At 40.3% G+C, this 16917-nt stretch overlaps 1 protein-coding gene across 4 annotated transcripts; it reads right to left on the reverse strand.

The window, feature by feature from the left end:
• Positions 1 to 5316: 5316 nt before the first annotated feature.
• On the reverse strand, positions 5317 to 15211 carry MTRES1 (mitochondrial transcription rescue factor 1). Of its 4 annotated transcripts, XM_050951429.1 has the most exons (5): positions 14647 to 14709; positions 12864 to 13036; positions 11897 to 12323; positions 10940 to 11012; positions 5317 to 6795 (listed from the first exon to the last, which is right to left on the reverse strand). In XM_050951429.1, the coding sequence occupies exons 3-5, from the start codon at positions 12313 to 12315 to the stop codon at positions 6619 to 6621; spliced, it is 669 nt and encodes a 222-aa protein (XP_050807386.1). In that variant the 5' UTR covers positions 12316 to 12323; positions 12864 to 13036; positions 14647 to 14709; the 3' UTR covers positions 5317 to 6618. The 4 variants fall into 4 exon arrangements, with proteins under 4 accessions (XP_050807386.1, XP_050807387.1, XP_050807385.1 ...); XM_050951430.1 differs by lacking the exons at positions 12864 to 13036; positions 14647 to 14709 and adding an exon at positions 14998 to 15211; XM_050951428.1 differs by lacking the exon at positions 12864 to 13036 and having other exon boundaries at positions 14647 to 14987.
• Positions 15212 to 16917: the final 1706 nt, after the last annotated feature.

The following is a 16917-nucleotide window of genomic DNA, read 5'->3' on the forward strand; positions in this document are numbered from 1 at the left end:
CCATGCCTGCATCCTACCTTTCATTTTAGTACATATTTTTAGCAAACTGAATATATCAGAAATGCAAGGTTTTTTATAATTATATGCTACTAAGCACCTCTTTGTGAACAATTACACATGCATTTTTATGTGCTATATAAAATGTCATGAAAATAGTAAAAGTCTTTTAATTTAAAGTTGAAAATGGCTAGCATGTATTCTGCAGCCCAAAAGGTAAGGAATGTTATATGCAGATTTTCTTTATAGTTTCTTTATCTTAATGTCACATTTGCTTCAACAATAAAGTGTGTCAGATCCCGTTGAGAACTTCAACGTATCTTAAACTTGTACATGGTTGGTAAATAGATTATATGAATGCATGGAATTTTGTACCACAACATACAATTTTAAGATATATTGACATTTTCAATGAGTTTTGATATTCATTTGGTACATTTGGCTTCATAAGGCAACCAAATGAATCTATTTATATGACACAATGATCAATATATGAGGGGTTTTATTTTAGAAAAATTAGATTATCAAAAGTGGACAGCTCAACAGAAATGGTCTTTTTTTTCAATTTCTGATCAAATTATTATAGTCTGCTTATATATTATATATTCTTCTGATCTGATTGTCTTGTTGGATTGCCCACAATCCTTTTCTGACCTGACATCCTTTTGAAAGGCAGTTTGATATAAAGACAAAATACACCTAAAAAGTGACAGCTTGCAAAGGAAACTTGTTGAGGTGCATTTGGAAGTGAATTCATCCAATTGGTCAAGTAATGAAATGTATATGTTGTTAAAAAAGAAATGCTGGCTCGTGATTGGCTATGAACAGACTCATAAACTGTCAGGTTTTTTATTTAACTTTTCTAAAGTCTGTTACTAAGATCTGAAGTAACATTAATCAATCAGACTGAATACACAAGTGAGGGCATCTTGATTAGCTGCAACTGCTCTAATGTCATCTCCCTTTTAGAATGTTATTTTAAAAGGACAAATAGTCACTGATTTCAAACGTAGGCTATCTGGAGAGATTCCCAGATATTAAATGAAAACATTCAGAACATATGTAATCATACACACACTGATTTCATATTAACTATACATGGTTTTACTTCTTCAGTAAATCCTGTTGAGATGAATGTCAGAAGTCTAAGTATCTGTTTATTATAACTTTAATATAACACCTTTGGTAAGTATTAAACAACTCTCTCTTACAGAGATTCTAAAGGAAACAGCATAGTATTCAATGGCTCTATAGTTTCTAGTGTGATTGTCAGAATTTTCCCAACAGAAAAAAGGACTGCAAGTCTGCTACAAAATTAATGTAGCACCTTTTTATTTTATTTTATTTTGGTGTCTCACCAATTTCACACAAATGAAACACTTAACTAAGCTCACCAATTTCACACAAATGAAACACTTAACTAAGGAACTGTGCAAGGGTTTAAAATGTATATATTCTTTTCTGAAATTTGAATGGGAAAATGAATCTACTGCTTAGAAGTTCTTGCAGTTATCCAGGGAATCTGGCAACTGTATTAGCAGGGAAATGCAAATAGTATATTTTCATGAGAGAAAAATACTTCCTATTTGAAAGGATTACATTTGATTACTATTAAGAGTAAGATGTAGCCCTGAGCATTTTGTCATAATTTTGTTATTATGAATAAAAAAGTACTTTATCATCATAGGAAAAATGTTCAGAAGCAGTTCTATTTTTCTATCTTCAAGTTAAGATAGTTTGTATATCAATTTTATTTCTGAATTCATTTCTTTTAAATTCAGACAAATCTTGTTTTACTATTGTGTAATACTTTTGTAACAGTGGTGCCCAGTGGCCCCAATCAGGATCAGGGCACTCTAGTGCTCAGTACTGTACAAACACATGACGACATCACTGCACTGAAGATCTTGAAATCAAAGTGAAAAATTGAGGAGAGTTCAAACCTCTGACTTTAAGAGTAAGTCACTGAAATTTTGGGATTGCCTTTGACACAAACTATGTATTATTTGGATGCTATAACTTTCTTTTTCCAAGTCAGTTGTTTTCATTGTTACCACTATTCAGTTGGCGGCTAATGCAAGTATAAACTTTTCCCATCACTATTCCAAAGATGCTTTAAAAAAAAAAGATATGTTTTGGGTGCTTTTACTGCAAATCTGAACCCTGTTTTTGCTCCCTTCCTTAACTCCATGCTCCCACATGATTATCATCCATTCCTGGGAATCTCTTCTTCATGTTGGGTACTACTGCCTGTCCATGGACACTGGTCCTACAGACACATTTCAGTTATGGATCAGCTGTCTACCATCTTTCCCATCTTGGCACATAAGATGTACCATGTGCTTTAGTTACCCAGCCACAGCAAATCTGAGGAGAGAACTTCAAGATCTGCCCTACAGTGCTTTCATAAACTTCATCTTGTTTCTCTCGCCCCACAAGACCCATTCAAATAAACCTATTAGCAGTGAGATTCTTCTTAATTTATTAAAACAAATTATTCTAATAATAAAATGTTAGTAATTATGTTTGTCCGGGGATTATACAACTCCTATTCTGAGTAGCTGTCAGCATATAATTAGCTCCTTCTCCCTACAGGGAGCTGTCCCTGGATTACCATGTCTAGATCAGCCACCCAAATGCAAATAATCTGTAACTAAAAAAGATCAACCAAGTTCCATCAGACTCCAAGGACTTGCTTTTTCTAGCTTTACCTCACCTGGTTGCCAGAATCTAGACTCCCACCTCACACATCTTTTCATACATCTTCCTTATTCAGATCTATATGCTCTCTTCCTGCTCCTTTGAGACTTGACCTGCCGTTGCATGGACAGAACTTCTACTTGTCCCATTTCCTGCCCTATCCCACAATGTGACCATGGTTCATGTAGCAATTTTTCTCCTTTAGTAACCATTCTTAAAGGGAAACCTTGATTGTCATTAGAGAAGCAGAGCTTATAAAAGGGATCCCCAAAAAGTAGAATGGCTGGGAGAATGATTTTTTTCCTGTGAAAAATTTTGATAAAACTTAAAATTTGTTTCAAACTTTTCTGTGGAAATTTTCAAATTTTCATCTAAAAACCTTTTCAATTTTCAGCAACCAAAACTGAAAAAAATGCAGTTGGTCAGATGAAATGTTTTGGTAGTAATAAAAAGAAAACCTTCAAAACATCCCAAAATGTTGTTCTTTGGTTGCTGACATCTACCCCCACGCCCCCTCAAAAAAAAATCCTAATGTGTTGACTGCCAAAACCTAAAAACTTGGGAAAATTGCTATTTCCTGCAGAAATTTCCATTGCAACAAAATAGCCATTTTCTGTTAAACTTGAATGGAAAAATTTCTACGCACAGGAGTTTTATATTGGTCTGGTATAGTGCTTGGGTGATTCTGCTGAGCTTCCTTCACTTTAGAGTGAACAGAGACAATTCTTCAAAAATACCTTTTGTCCTTGCACTTCCAAAGGACTGTATCAGTTCATTAACTGAGACATAATTGGCACAAAAGTGAGAGAGCGCGACAAGCTCTTTCGGTACGTCAGAGGTGGATATGTGCTGGCCAGAACAGGGTTATGCCTTATGTTTTAGTTTTGATCCTGAGTGGGATCCAGCGGCAGATTGCTATGCAACATGAAGCCATCCCTGCTCTCTCTTCTAATGCTCAGATGGAGGAGAGCAGCTAAACAAGTATATCCTTAAGGTGAAACCCTATTGCCATCTGAGCAAACACTACCTGTTGTGCACTATCTATGCGAAGAATTTCTTCCTCCTGTTCCCAGAAGCTCTCTTCACACAGTTTCATTATATTTATTCTTTCCTATCCCTTCAGGGAAGTCCTTTTACTACGTCACTGTTCCAAAGCATCCATTTTAGTTCTCAATTATGCGTTAACAGCTTTTAAGCCAAGATTTTCAAAATTATTGATTCTGACTACTACCCAATTTGAAAATCAGGCCTCTATTAAGGTGTCAAAGGGTGAATGCTCTGCACTTACTGAAAAATCAGGCCCCGCATATTACTGGGGGGATACATTACTGGCCTGTCTCTTATCTGTCAGTCAGTCATACTCATTAGGTTATGGGAAGTAGTTTTGACAGCAAATTCTTCTCTGTCACGTTATTTGAAAGATCCATGCATCTCATTTGTTATTGTTTTTTATCTTGGACCTTTAATTAATTACTGTTTGTGCAGTGTGTCTGAGAGAGAGAGCACCAGCTTGTGTTATGGGGGAGTCTGTATGGGAGACTGTGTGTGGCTTGAGGGAGAGTGAGTGTGTCAGCATGCTGTCTCTAAATTCAGACAGCAGCCAGAAACAACCAATCCTGAGGCAGAAGCTGTTGTACAAACAGCTGGTGTCCGCCCCTGTTCCCCCAGCTCAGCAAAGACCAGTACATGGGCAGAGAAAACCCTGGATGACATCAGACCTTGGCTCAGCATGAGTCCCCTTTCCCCTTAGTAGCAGCCTGCACTGCCTGCTATTGCAGACCTAGTACTAGGGAGAGCAAGATTCCATGATTCCCTTCCAAGTTCTCCTACAGCCTCCTCTCCCCACAGACCAAGGAGATCCACCCCGTCCTTTGTAGTCCAAGCAGGAGTGCCTTTGCTGTGGAGAACCAGCTTGCTCAGTTTGGAGGAGAGGCGCATGCTTCTGTGTCTGAATGCAGGGCAGCGGAGTTCAAAACAGTGAGCAGAGCAGTCATGGAGGGCATTGTGGGATACCACCTCAAGGCCAGTTACAGCGATGTAACAAACACAGCATCTACACTGACACTTTTGTCAATTTAACTTTGCCACAAGCAGCTTTACGCCTCTCATCGAGGTGGTTTTGTCGGCGAAGCAGGTGAGTTTTGTCAATGGGAGGAACATTGTAGTATGTACACCTTCACTGCTTTGCCCACAGAAGCTGCCTTCTGCCAACAAAACTGTAGTGTACACAAGGCCTTAGAGCTGGTCCCTCCAACTGCTTTTAATACGGACATCAAGTGCTTCCTTGTATTTCTGCAGCTTCGAGTCTTTAGAATCTTGTGGGAGAGGTTTCTGGGGCCTCTCTGTCATTTATGAGCAGATTCTTAAAAGTTGTTCAGGCACCTCAAAATGCAGGGAGGCCCCTGCTGGGATTAAAAAAAAAAAATTGTTCAAATAGATTAGGCACCTTGGAGTCTAGTGGGATATTCAGAACCACCTGTGTGCATCTTTAAGCACCACCACAATACCTTTAAATGTCTGGCTCCTATTCACTTCTAAACAGTGCTGCATCATCTCATTTATCCTACCTCCTTTCCCATTTCTACTAAGTAACACCAAACTCAGAGAAACTGCTGAAAATCCTATGCCAGTGTGGGTCTACAGTTTATTGAAAGAAAAGGGGAAAAATAACTAGGTGGTTGTATAATTATATATTACATCAGATTATTTCCTTTTAGAAAAAGATATGATAAATTACTCTAGTTCATACACTATGTTTTGTTACAGCGATGCTACTGCCATCCAGTGCACACTCACTCATGAGAACGAAGAATTTGAATCTGGAGGGCCAGATCCTGCAGTCTTTACACCATTGACAAAGGAATGAGATTTGCCCCAACCTTTAAGATAAGAAAGCTTCCTTTTTAAACTGTTTTTTCACTTAAGATATTAAATACAAGATCATTCTCATAATAGTGACAGCGTATCTGTGATTATGTATGACTGTCATTAAATGAAGCATTTCTCACTAAGCATTTGTGCTAAGAAAGAAAGATGGACATGAGATTTTTAGCACTATTTTTGCTTTTTATTATCATCCTTATACAGGTCTTGGAAGAACGCTGTACAACTAACTCCCAGTTTAAGCATTAAGTACTCTTTATTTAATATTCAATGAATTGAGGGCATAAGGCTGAAATCTTCCACTCATGTTCTGCACAGCTACTATACAATATAAAGTGATAGTAGTGTGAGCTCCCTCTTCCTGATCTTCCAATGTGCCTCTCAGTCACGACGTGAGTGTCTCCTCAGCCATTCCCCAGTTAATTCCTGGCCACTTGAAAATAGCCAAACTGGCCAGTAGTAATATGGTCATGACCACCAACACATTTCACAGAGGCAACTGACAAGAATCAGATGGTAGTGACTCTGTCACTATCAACTGAATCAGAATCAAATCAGTGACCATAGGAGGGAAAAAGCCATTAAATCATCTTGTCTCCCTCCTTTGGGTTTTTAGATTTGAGAAAGGTTTCATCTTCTTAGAGTGACACTGCTGAGGGACAAGGTTAGAAAAATGAGTTAAGTAAAGTCTCACAGCCAGAAACATTCTTCCACTTGTTATCATTTTGATTAACAAAATCAGAGACAACTGTCAAGCAGCTGAGATCTATCTAGCCTTTACCCAACCATGATATATGTTCTTTAGGAAAACTGTCTGGAAATAAAGCTTTTTCCAATTTACCATGAAACAAAAATGAATAGAACAGAGTAAACTGACAGACTATCATAAGATATGAATGGTGCATATGGCAAGGAGGTAACATTCTATTACAAGCCCTTAGATAGGGTGCAAGAATTTTGTTTAACCAAAATGCATATTTAGCAACAAATGAAATGGTTTTCCATAAGAAGTCTCATGCTGCCATATGCAAATCCTTGTCACTTAAATACATCCTGCTTGGGCACTTTTAAATTTTTCCAGCGCCGCAAAACCACTTTGTATTTTTCACTTTCAGTCTTTTCTGATGCTTTTTTTAAGACAACTCGCATAACTACAGCAGTTTCTGTTTCTTTATCCTCCCCTACTATGAGATCCAGTGTGTCACCAACTTTCACCTGAAAATAGAGGCAGAGAGAAATAATTAACATTCCTTTGAGGAAAATAACCCTTAAGTTTATATGCAATTTAATTGTCCTCCTCTTTCCACACTGATTATTCTTATAGTCTTCTAGGGAAGTTGTTAGAATGGCTATATAAGCATTTCATGTTCCTCTAATGCAGGCCTGCAAGTGAGCGATGAGGAGTGAATCCCTGTGAACCTCTCCATCATGGCTGTGTTATTTTCATCTAATTGTTTTTGTTTTTTTAATTTTTATGTATTGTAAATGCAAATGAATGCTAGTCCAGCCTCTTATTACCACCTTCAAAATTCAGCCCCTAATTCCATCTCTTCTCCCACTACTCCCACGTAGGCCTTAGTCCCCAACTCTGCAAGCCTCCTTGCTCTCTTTATGTCCTCATTCCACTCTTACCCTTTACTTGGATCAACCCTCAAGCTTCCATTTATTATGCAACTTTCCTCTCTGCCCACTCTCCCTCCTTCAAAATCCACTACTTTCAGTTAGCCTTCCAAAGCTACACCCCCCTCCAATCTTCTGTGCCTACTCCCCCCGCCTCCAAAAATACACATCAGCTAGTGTGAATGTTGCATAACAATCTCATGACTTCAAACAATGTAACCATAATCTTTCCTTATACCAGCAGGTGACTGCTGTTGCTTCTCCACTTCTCTATGTCATGTCTAACCAACACTGTAGGCTTCTAGGTGTAGAGACTTGTCTTATTTGACTAAAGCACTATAGGTATGCTTACAGTTCAGTAAATAACCAAGGAGCAGTACCATTGCCATATTAAAAAGAAACAGAGTCCCAACAGTTCTTTGCATTTTTTTATAGGCCATCCTCTAGTAGGCTACCAATATGGGACAACTCCCATCATGCAAATGAAAGCCTAGATTTTGTTTTTAATGTAGAGAATTTGGGGAGGATTACACATGCATGAGAAAAGTCTTAATACTCAAACACTCTGTATAACTTACACAAAATGATGATGTGAAATTAAGTTAAGCCTAACAATACCACTATTAGGGGTATATTGTTTCTCCATTTTACAGATGGAGAAAAATGAGGCAGAGAGGTAAGCAGAATCATAAAGAACTACCTCAGCTTCAACCAGAGAGCTTATGGGTCTGGTAATAAGCCCACCCAGAATCAACATTAGCAGACATGGTCTTCTATTCTAGGTAACTTAAGAATGAAGTATTAATCCAAATTCCTATTTGACTTCAAGCAGAAGAACCGGTAAACCTTAACAAAGACAAATGTTACTGGAAGGTGACTTCTTCACATTACACATAACACAGCATTTTTTACATTCAACACTTTACAGTGTATGATAACTACACTGACTTGCTGGGAAGTACATTAATTAAACAGAGAACATTTTGTGTTGAAACCACAGATCTTTGTATTTCAACTCTTGTATTACTGGAAACGGAATGGTTACCAGGTTGTTCAGCTGGAGGCAGACATTCCCTTCCAACTAAAAGCAAGTCTAAATTTTTCAGAGACCTAAAACTTGTGAGAACGAGAAAGTTTACAGTTCTAGAAGCCCCTACCTGCTTATGGGCTGCTAAGCATGCAAGGACAAATTTGAAACTCTTCACTCAGGCAAGCTTCCCATTGACTTCTATAGAGAGCTTGCCCAAGGAAGAGACTGTAGGGTTTCGCCCTCAGTATGTGGTTTCTAATCTGATATTAGAATGTTTACTTTGATAGTAAACATTGGATAGTTTATTATTCTAATGTCTTTGAATAACGCAAATATAAAAACTTAATTCAAGGAAAACTACAAAATGACCGATTTATTAAGTATTAATCTATTAAAAATCTAAGAACTGAATGTTAATAGAAAAAACCCTAGCAGTCCAACAAACAGCAGGCACTTCAGAGAGGTAATTTTGTCTAATGTAACTGAAGTATATTGCAAGCCTATGGTGCTTCACATTTTGAGTACATGAATATTATACCTGCTTCATTCTTAGTTATACATGTCTGTTCTATAGACAGTTTATTTTTAAAAAATATTTTTGCATGCAAAAGTCTCTGCCAAAGGACTCTGGATACAAATTGCATATTGGCATTTTTGCTTTGTAAAATGACTGATTTCAAGCAGAGTCTTTGTACTCAGATTAGAACATCAAACTCTTGATAATAGTCACAAATAAAAATTGTAGGTTAATATTAAAGTTGCTCTCATCAGTAAAATTAAACCATGAAAAAAAGGAAATAAAAAGTTAGGGATTAAAAGGTTGCAAAGTCAAGCACTCTTGAGTTAGGAAATGCAAGAATGAACATTGCCCATGCAACTTTAATTAGGCTCCCTTGTGTGTAGCATGATAATATAGGATTTAATTACATGCAGAAGTGACTACCTGTGAAAACTGATGTAAATGATTTGCCCAGTGTCACATAAGAACTTGGTCACAGAGGCAGGGACTAAGGCCAGTCTACACCTAAAACTTATGTCAACCTAACTGCATCACTCAAGTCTGTGAAAAATTTTACATCTGCATGGCAGGTAGGTTGAACTAACCACCACTGTAGAATCAGCTAAATTGATGGAAGAATTGTTCCATTGACCTAGCTACTGCCTCTCAGAGAAGTGGACTACCTACATCAACAGAAAACTTCCTTCCTCAATACAGGAAGTATACTCTATAGCTGCATCACTATAGCTACGCTATTGTAGCCACTACAGTGTGGACACACCCTGAGCCTCAAGGGTGGTATTCAACTGCCATACCCACAAGACCATCCTTTCTCTTTCTGCAGTCCTCTGCCTTATTCACTACAACCTCCCAACTTCTGCAACAAATGAGACAGGGCTCCTACAGTCAGAAGACTCCTTCACTGCACAAACCCAATTCATCCCTCGAGCAAACCAGGCATGCTTATAAAAACAAACAAACAAACAAACAACGGTGAGACACTGAAGTATAGACCCAGTACAACAGAAAACTCTGACACAACCTTAACTATAGTCTTTGTACTGCAGGACCATAATATCAAGTCTGCAGAAACTACAGTGCTCCAAGTGAGAAAAAAGTTGTGATGGTTCTGTTGAAGACGTATACAGATAAAAAGTGTCAAAAAAGCAAGAAACAGGGTATAGGAGATAGGAGGGTTTGCCATAAAGATGCCATCTTTATAATGCTACCATTATGTGATGGATACTTTCCAAGTATTCAAAATGCATTAGTCCCTGCACCAAATAGCTCATACTGTAAGGACAGAAAGACAACTAGACAAAGGTTAAGGAAAGGGAGCAACCAAAAAAAAAAAGATTCACTATAGGTAGTGAGGCAGAAGTGGATTTTTAAGGACTTCAAAACAGAGAGGATACAGTTGCCACAAATAACATTCAGAGATTGGAGCGTATAAAGAACTGAAAGAGAATTTGAACAGGAACAATTCCTTTAACTCATGACTGGTGCTTCCTGATAAGAAAGCAGGTAGGAGTTATTTAATACTGGGGGAAAGTGTCAGTGAAACTCTTAAGAAGGGATGAAGTATGAGTAGGAAGTAAAGATAAATGTATGGATCTTCTCCTACTAAACAATATTTTTTAAAATAATCTTTTTCTATAAGTAGCTACACTAACCCATGCAACCTTAATAGTGAATAGGCTGCAGGGATTACAAAAAAAACCCAAAACACAAAGTAAACATTTCTGGGGGTTAATTAAGAATCAATAAGCCTGTTAAATGCAGCTACAAGTGCCCTTCTCCCCCATATCTCTGGTAAAGTCTTCTGGGGTGCAATTCATCTAAAGGCAGAAAATTCCTTTCAGGAAGGGGAAAAAGAACAAACTGTACTCCTCAGCTTACAGAACTACTTCTACTATCTCTATCAAGATGGAGTGGACGACATACAGTAACTTGTTTTGACTCATCTGTCCCCCAATTAAACTAAATATACTTAAAAATATCATGAAACCTGGATATTTTGTCTCCTTTTATAAATCCTCATTTTTTACATAATATCTTTTAACCCCAGGTATAGCAGGTCATGTTACATGCAGGATAACTTATTGCTTTATAGCCCCTTATAATGCCTGCATGAGTGCTATCAGAGTAGGAGGGAAGAGAAAATGTCAGCCTTAGTTATGATCTTGTATTAATTCTTTTAAAAGCCTTACAGTTCTGCTTTTCTTCCACAATTTTTCTCCATTCAGCCTGAGTTCACCATTATAGAATGCATCTTCCACTTTGCTAAAATAAAAAAAATTAAAAGTTTGCTTTATAGGGCTGCGTTTACAGTGCACAGTAAACAAGTGCAATTATTTCCTAAGAGGCAAAAATGCAGTTCACCTGCAAAGTGTAGTCCAGAAGGAGAATTTGTGAATAAAGCATACATATATTTCTGTGAGGGTTATTAAAGCTTGACTTAGGCTGGAAATCAAGTATATGTTTCATAAATGCTGAATAAAAAATAATTCATAACTGTTCTGTACCACAGGTACAGGGCAGTTTAAGAGTGTTTATAACAGATAACACCCCTTTTTGTGTGCCACCTGGCACCAGTCCTTTTAAACTTAAGAATGTTGTCCTCGGATATCAGCTTCAAGTCATACTAATGTATTGTAACTAATAGGCTTCTTAAATCCTCTGTACGTTGCATAGGTTATACATTGTGATGGACTTGTTAATAAGGTTTATGTATATCTGGTGGAGGTAGGTGTGGCAGGTTTATATTTACTGTAGAACTGGGTTAGACTCTTCCTTCTAGTCAATCTAGGTATTTTTTTTAAATCCTTCCATCGACTAGCAGAAGCTTTTCTATTCTTAAGCTCTTTCTTTTTAAGTCAATAGTTAAAAGCATAAATGGCTAGAGACTGATTAAAATTATCACCGTCTCTTTAAGTAGTCTTCGTACTGAAGACAGTGCTAAGTAGCAGAATTCTGGAAAAGAACAGATTCCAAGAGATAAAGTAACAATATACCTCCAAAGACAAATATGGACTTCTGATTAAGTTAAAAAAAATTCTTCTTCACTAAGTTACCGCAACAAGAAAAAGGACATCAAAAGAACATTTAACTATTTACAATATAACAATTTCTTTATCGGGTAAGCTACATAAATCTTTCATACTTACTTTCTTGCAATATCTAGACCAGATTTCATTATTATATCATAACGAAAAGACTGGACTACTTTGTCAAGATCCTTGTAATCTTTCACTATATTGGGGTCATTTTCAAATTCATCTTCTGAATCACTTCTCTCTTCCTCCTCCTCCTCCTGCAGGGTTTGTTTTTTCTTTCTAGAACTTTTGTCACTTTTAAGTCGTACACAAGGCACTGAAATACATTTTGAAGGCGGTCTTAAAAATACATCATGTATCACAGGAGAAATGCTGAAGTGTTTTCTGTAGTTTATTATACTGGATTGGTGGATAGAGTATATACGTCTCCTCCAGGACACACAGAGTTTATTAGAGGGAAATTTCTCCCAGACTCCAAGCCAGACATTTAGTTTTCCAAAGGCAGTGATGGGCAGTCTGAAACCAGTCATAGCATACCCTGAAATAAAGAGACAGATTCAATTTTGTTTGGTACTCTGCATTTTTTTTCAGTATTGAAGAAATTGGTCAGCAAACAGCATACTTATAGTAGTGACTATTAAAATCCACACTTTTTTTTCCTTTTTGTAATAACGATATAGTTCCTTTTGCAACCATAAGAATTTTTGTATTTCTGTGAAATGTTCTTTCTTCTCATATAGCAGGGTAGGTAAGTTGCCTATTCATAATCTGCATTTTTCACATTTAGTTTCCCATTACACATAGGTAGCATGTTACACTGAATGTTAGCAATGGAATACTCTATATGTAACTCTTTTTACAATTTGTTAAACTACTGACTTTCTTATAGTTTCTTCCTTCCATTACTCAAATAGGATATTTTTATGGTCATAGTTAACTTCCAGCTCATGCTATTTAACCAGAGCAGAGAGATGCCAGTGGCTACATTTATTAGGGAACGTTCTTGACAGAAGTGACTTGCCCAATACCAGAGATAGAAGTAGAACCAGGAATAAAAGTCAGAAGTTCCTGAATTCACCTTGTGCTCAGACTGCAGAGCCAGTAGATGAGAAAATGCTGCTTCTCCTAACCAGACCTTAATATCACTGAAGCATTTTCAAGACAAATACTCTTTCCTGATGCAATCCATTTATCCATCCTCCACTAGAAGAGCAGTCACTAGCAAGAACAATCCCTTTTGCAGAAGATTCCCTGAAAATCATTCCAAGAATACAGTTTCCAAACAGGATAAAAAATAGTAGTAACTTTTTGATAGTCTTAGGGAAAAATGGATTTATGATCTTAGGTAAGGATGAAAAACAGTGTTATAACCCTAAATTTCCACACGTTTGCATTAATCTTTTAGGCTGAAATTTCCATGTTTTGTTCTCTATCCCAAAATGAATTTTTGGAAAGTTTGAGCAAAATTATTTAACCTGTTTCAGGGTTGTCAGTGAGTGAAGGGGAAAAAAAACCCACTTTCGATGTCTTTGTAAATTTGTTTTTTTAAATGCAGACACATAACTACAACAGCTGACGTGTGAAATTTGGCATAGCCATAGTCCTCGTTAGGACTAATAGTTTAGGGCATAGTAGTAGTATTACTATAGCACCTGAGGGCCCTAATTCACGAACCCGGACCCCATTCTATGAGGTGCCATAGGCCTTTGCTTGCGTTGGAAACAACTTTCTACAGTGGTTATGAGGTACTAAAAAAATCACTAACATGTTTAACAGCATCTAATATTTTAATAGAACCTAATGAAGCCCTGCCCACTCTATAACTGAACCACTGCTAGGACCATTTATATGAAAAAGACTGAACCCTCTTTCACATAAAGGGTCCTAACAGTGGTCCTGTGACAGAGTGGGCAGGGCTTCATTAGGTTCTATTAAAATATTAGATGCTGTTAAACACGTTAGTGATTTTTTCAGTACCTCATAACCACTGTAGAAAGTTGTTCCCAAGGCAAGCAAAGGCTCCCTCACATTTTTGTAACTGTGCTTTTGTTAAACATCTGGGTTGTCACACCATGTACTTGCCATATGTTCTTCCACATTAGCTGGGGGGAGGGGTGAAGCCCCCAAATGTATGCAAACTTGTACTAAGAGAAGTGAAAATGGACTTTAAGTTATATGTACTGTGTTGTGAGAGCATTCCAAAATCCCAGTCAGGATCAAGGCCACACTGTGTTAAATGCAAAGTGTGTGTGCGTATATATATTTACTTACTTACTGATTGTGATCGTAAGACGGCAATTGCTAAGGGCCATGTCTGGAGATGGGGAAGAGATTCCTTTTTTGTCCTGACGCAGACTCACTCTCCCTATCATGCTCAAGGGTCTGATTTCAATCCCCCCCAATAACCGGTCAGGACTAACCTTCTGGAACACACTCACTCTGCAACCGGCCCCCTGGCTGCAGTCTGGTTCCCACTGAGCTTCTCTTCTAACCATCCCGCCCACGCACCCAGCCCTTGGGCCACTCGGTTCCCCGCCAGGAAAGCGAGGTGCCCAGACCAGACTGTCACCCACCCGCACCTCTTCCCGCCTTTAGCTCCGTGCCCGCAGCGGGACCAGGCCGCGCCGCGCTCGGTTCCAGCAGCAGCGCCGCTTCGGAGCTCGCGAAACGCCCGTGCCTGCCTGGGCAGGGCCGAGCTCCGCAGCACCGGCCCCGGCGCCACCGACTCGCTCTGCCGCCGGCCTGAGGGAGCCCGGAGAGCCCAGCTCCGCTCGGGCCGCGCTCCCTGCAGGCCCCGGCAGCTGCGCCGCAGCGAGACCCGGTCAGGGCGGGGAGCCGGGCCCGGGAAGGGCCGCCGTTACCTGTGTCCGCCGGACGCTGCGGCCCGGCCCCTGCCCAATCCCGCCGCCGAGGCGCTGCGCGGAGAGCGGGGCGGAGTCGCCGGCCGGGGCCCCGCTGCTGGGGGCTGGCGCCGGGGACTCGCTGCTCCGTCCAAGCCAAACCCCCTTCAGCGTGTGCGGGGCCGGGCCGGGCCGTGTCCGCCAGGCTCAGCTCCCAGCAGCCAGTGGGTGCGCCCTGTAGCGCTGCCTCGCTACACGGCTCTCGGCCCGCGCAGCAGCCCGGCGGTCCCGGGGAGCAGAGACCTCCTGGGTGGCGAGCGGGCATTGGCAAACGGTGGGTTTCCAGGGGCCCGCCCGCCCAGCCGGATGCACCTTAAAGGGGCCGCGCTTTCCGCGGGGGAGAGTCGCTCTCAGGTCCCGTTCCCGTGCCTCAGGCTGGGCACCCACACGTGGAGGCAGCCTGTGGGGACGAGAGGCCGGGTATTCCCGCCAGCTGCGGGGACTGTTGTTTGATCCCTTCTCCCGTGTGTAAAGACGTTGCTGCCTAGGCCCAGGCCGGGGAAAGGCCTTGTCTCTTCTCAGGGTTCACTAGAGCGGAAATCGCAAGCTAGTCTAAGGGCTGAGCCTTGGACGTGGTGTGAAAGCCAACACAGAAAAGGCAAAGGTCATGAGCCTGCCCCTCGACCCAGCAAAATCACTAGCACTGTAATCACTAAGCGCTGGTCGATGCTGCAAATTTATGTCAGTATAACTGTGTCACTCGGGTGGGGAAAATCCACAGCCCTGAGCAATATAGTTATAGTGCAGACAGCGCTATGTGATGGGAGGGCCTCTCCTGTCAACACAGCTGTCACCTCGGGGCTGCTCTACACTACTGCTTACGGTCAATGTAACTTACATCTGTCAGAGGTGTGAAGAAGACACCCCCCCCCAAGTGACCTAAGTGCTGTCTACACCAACACTATCAGACACTCTCCCACTGACAAAGCCTCCACCTCTTGCAGAGGTGGAGTAATGCCAGCCAGAGAGCGCGTCTTCACCAGATGCGCTGCAGTGGAGCAGCTGCACCAATGTAGCACCGTGGTGTAGACTTGGCCTTAGGCACGAGGTGCACCCATATTGATGGGAGACGCTCTCCTGTCAGCATAGGTGGCATCTTCACTAAACACTGCAATGGTGCAGCTGCTCTGGTGCAGCACTGTCAGTGAAGACAAGCCCTAAGATGGGCAATGGAACCTCAGAACACAGCATTGCAGCTCAAGGCAGCACAGTAGGTGAAGCATATGCGTGGAAGAGTTAGATTTTTATCGGTAAACATTTTCACACACTCCCCCACAAACTGATGGAAAATATTTTTATTAATAATCAAAAATGTACAGATAGGTAAAGTAACAAAAAAGCAGTTTGAGAACCCTATTAGAGTTTGAGTTAAGGATATTTATGTCATATAGTTTGCCATGATGATGTCACTGTGTTTTTATGGTTATAAGGCATTACCTTTTGAATCTCATCATCTACTGTTATTTTTTAATTATTGTTTGACGCCCCATTCTCTAAATCTCCCATAATATCCCACAACTGTGAAAAACTATAAACATAAAAATAATCTATAAACATAAAAATGTTTAAAATCCACAATTTTGCACAGGTGGGGACATTTAAATTGATAGTATTTCAAAAAATCCTTAAACATCAATATTTTCTGACAAAATTATTTTTAAAAAATCAAGTTCTTCCAAGCTTAGAGATGCAGCAGCATCAAGGTGCCTCCCACACAGCAAATCCTAAAGCTCTGATTATTAATAGCTGGTCTAGGTGGCCATGGCACTATAGGACCTGACCAGACCAAGACACATCAGGGCATCAGCAGAACGGGCAGTGACAAGCAGCAGAAGCAGTAGCAGCCAGTGGCAGAGGCCTCGCTCACCCATTTGAGGTGTGTACCCCTTGGATTCTGGGACTTCACTGACCTCAGACAACATACCATGAGTGGGATGCAGCAGAGGAAAAGGGAGAGTGTCAAGTTAAAGGGAAGTAATTAGACTTTCACAACACAAGGTGGGAAATTGAGGCAAATGATTACTGCTCAAGATATTGTGGAGCGGTTGGTTTCCCTGTCATTTGAATACTTTTCAAACATCGTTGCTGTATTCCCTTTCCCCTTAATGGAAGCTTTGTTGTTGTTGTTATATACAGGCTCAGTGCTTGCAGGTGGAGAAGTATTGCCTAGAGGTGCACTGGGGAGGTATTTAGTTTTCCCAGATTTCTCCATGGGGGCGCAAGCCAATTTTG

Source organism: Gopherus flavomarginatus, chromosome 4, assembly GCF_025201925.1.
Source record: "Gopherus flavomarginatus isolate rGopFla2 chromosome 4, rGopFla2.mat.asm, whole genome shotgun sequence".
NCBI lineage: Eukaryota > Metazoa > Chordata > Testudines > Testudinidae > Gopherus > Gopherus flavomarginatus.

Excerpts from the sequence above, each read along its gene's own strand:
- MTRES1 (XM_050951428.1), bottom strand. The coding sequence starts at position 14,950 with ATGCCCGCTCGCCACCCAGGAGGTCTCTGCTCCCCGGGACCGCCGGGC. Across the intron at positions 12,324-14,646 it reads GCAGCGTCCGGCGGACACAG|GGTATGCTATGACTGGTTTC; the intron begins GTAACGGCGGCC and ends TCTTTATTTCAG. Across the intron at positions 6,796-10,939 it reads TGTGGAAGAAAAGCAGAACT|GTGAAAGTTGGTGACACACT; the intron begins GTAAGGCTTTTA and ends CTCTATTTTCAG.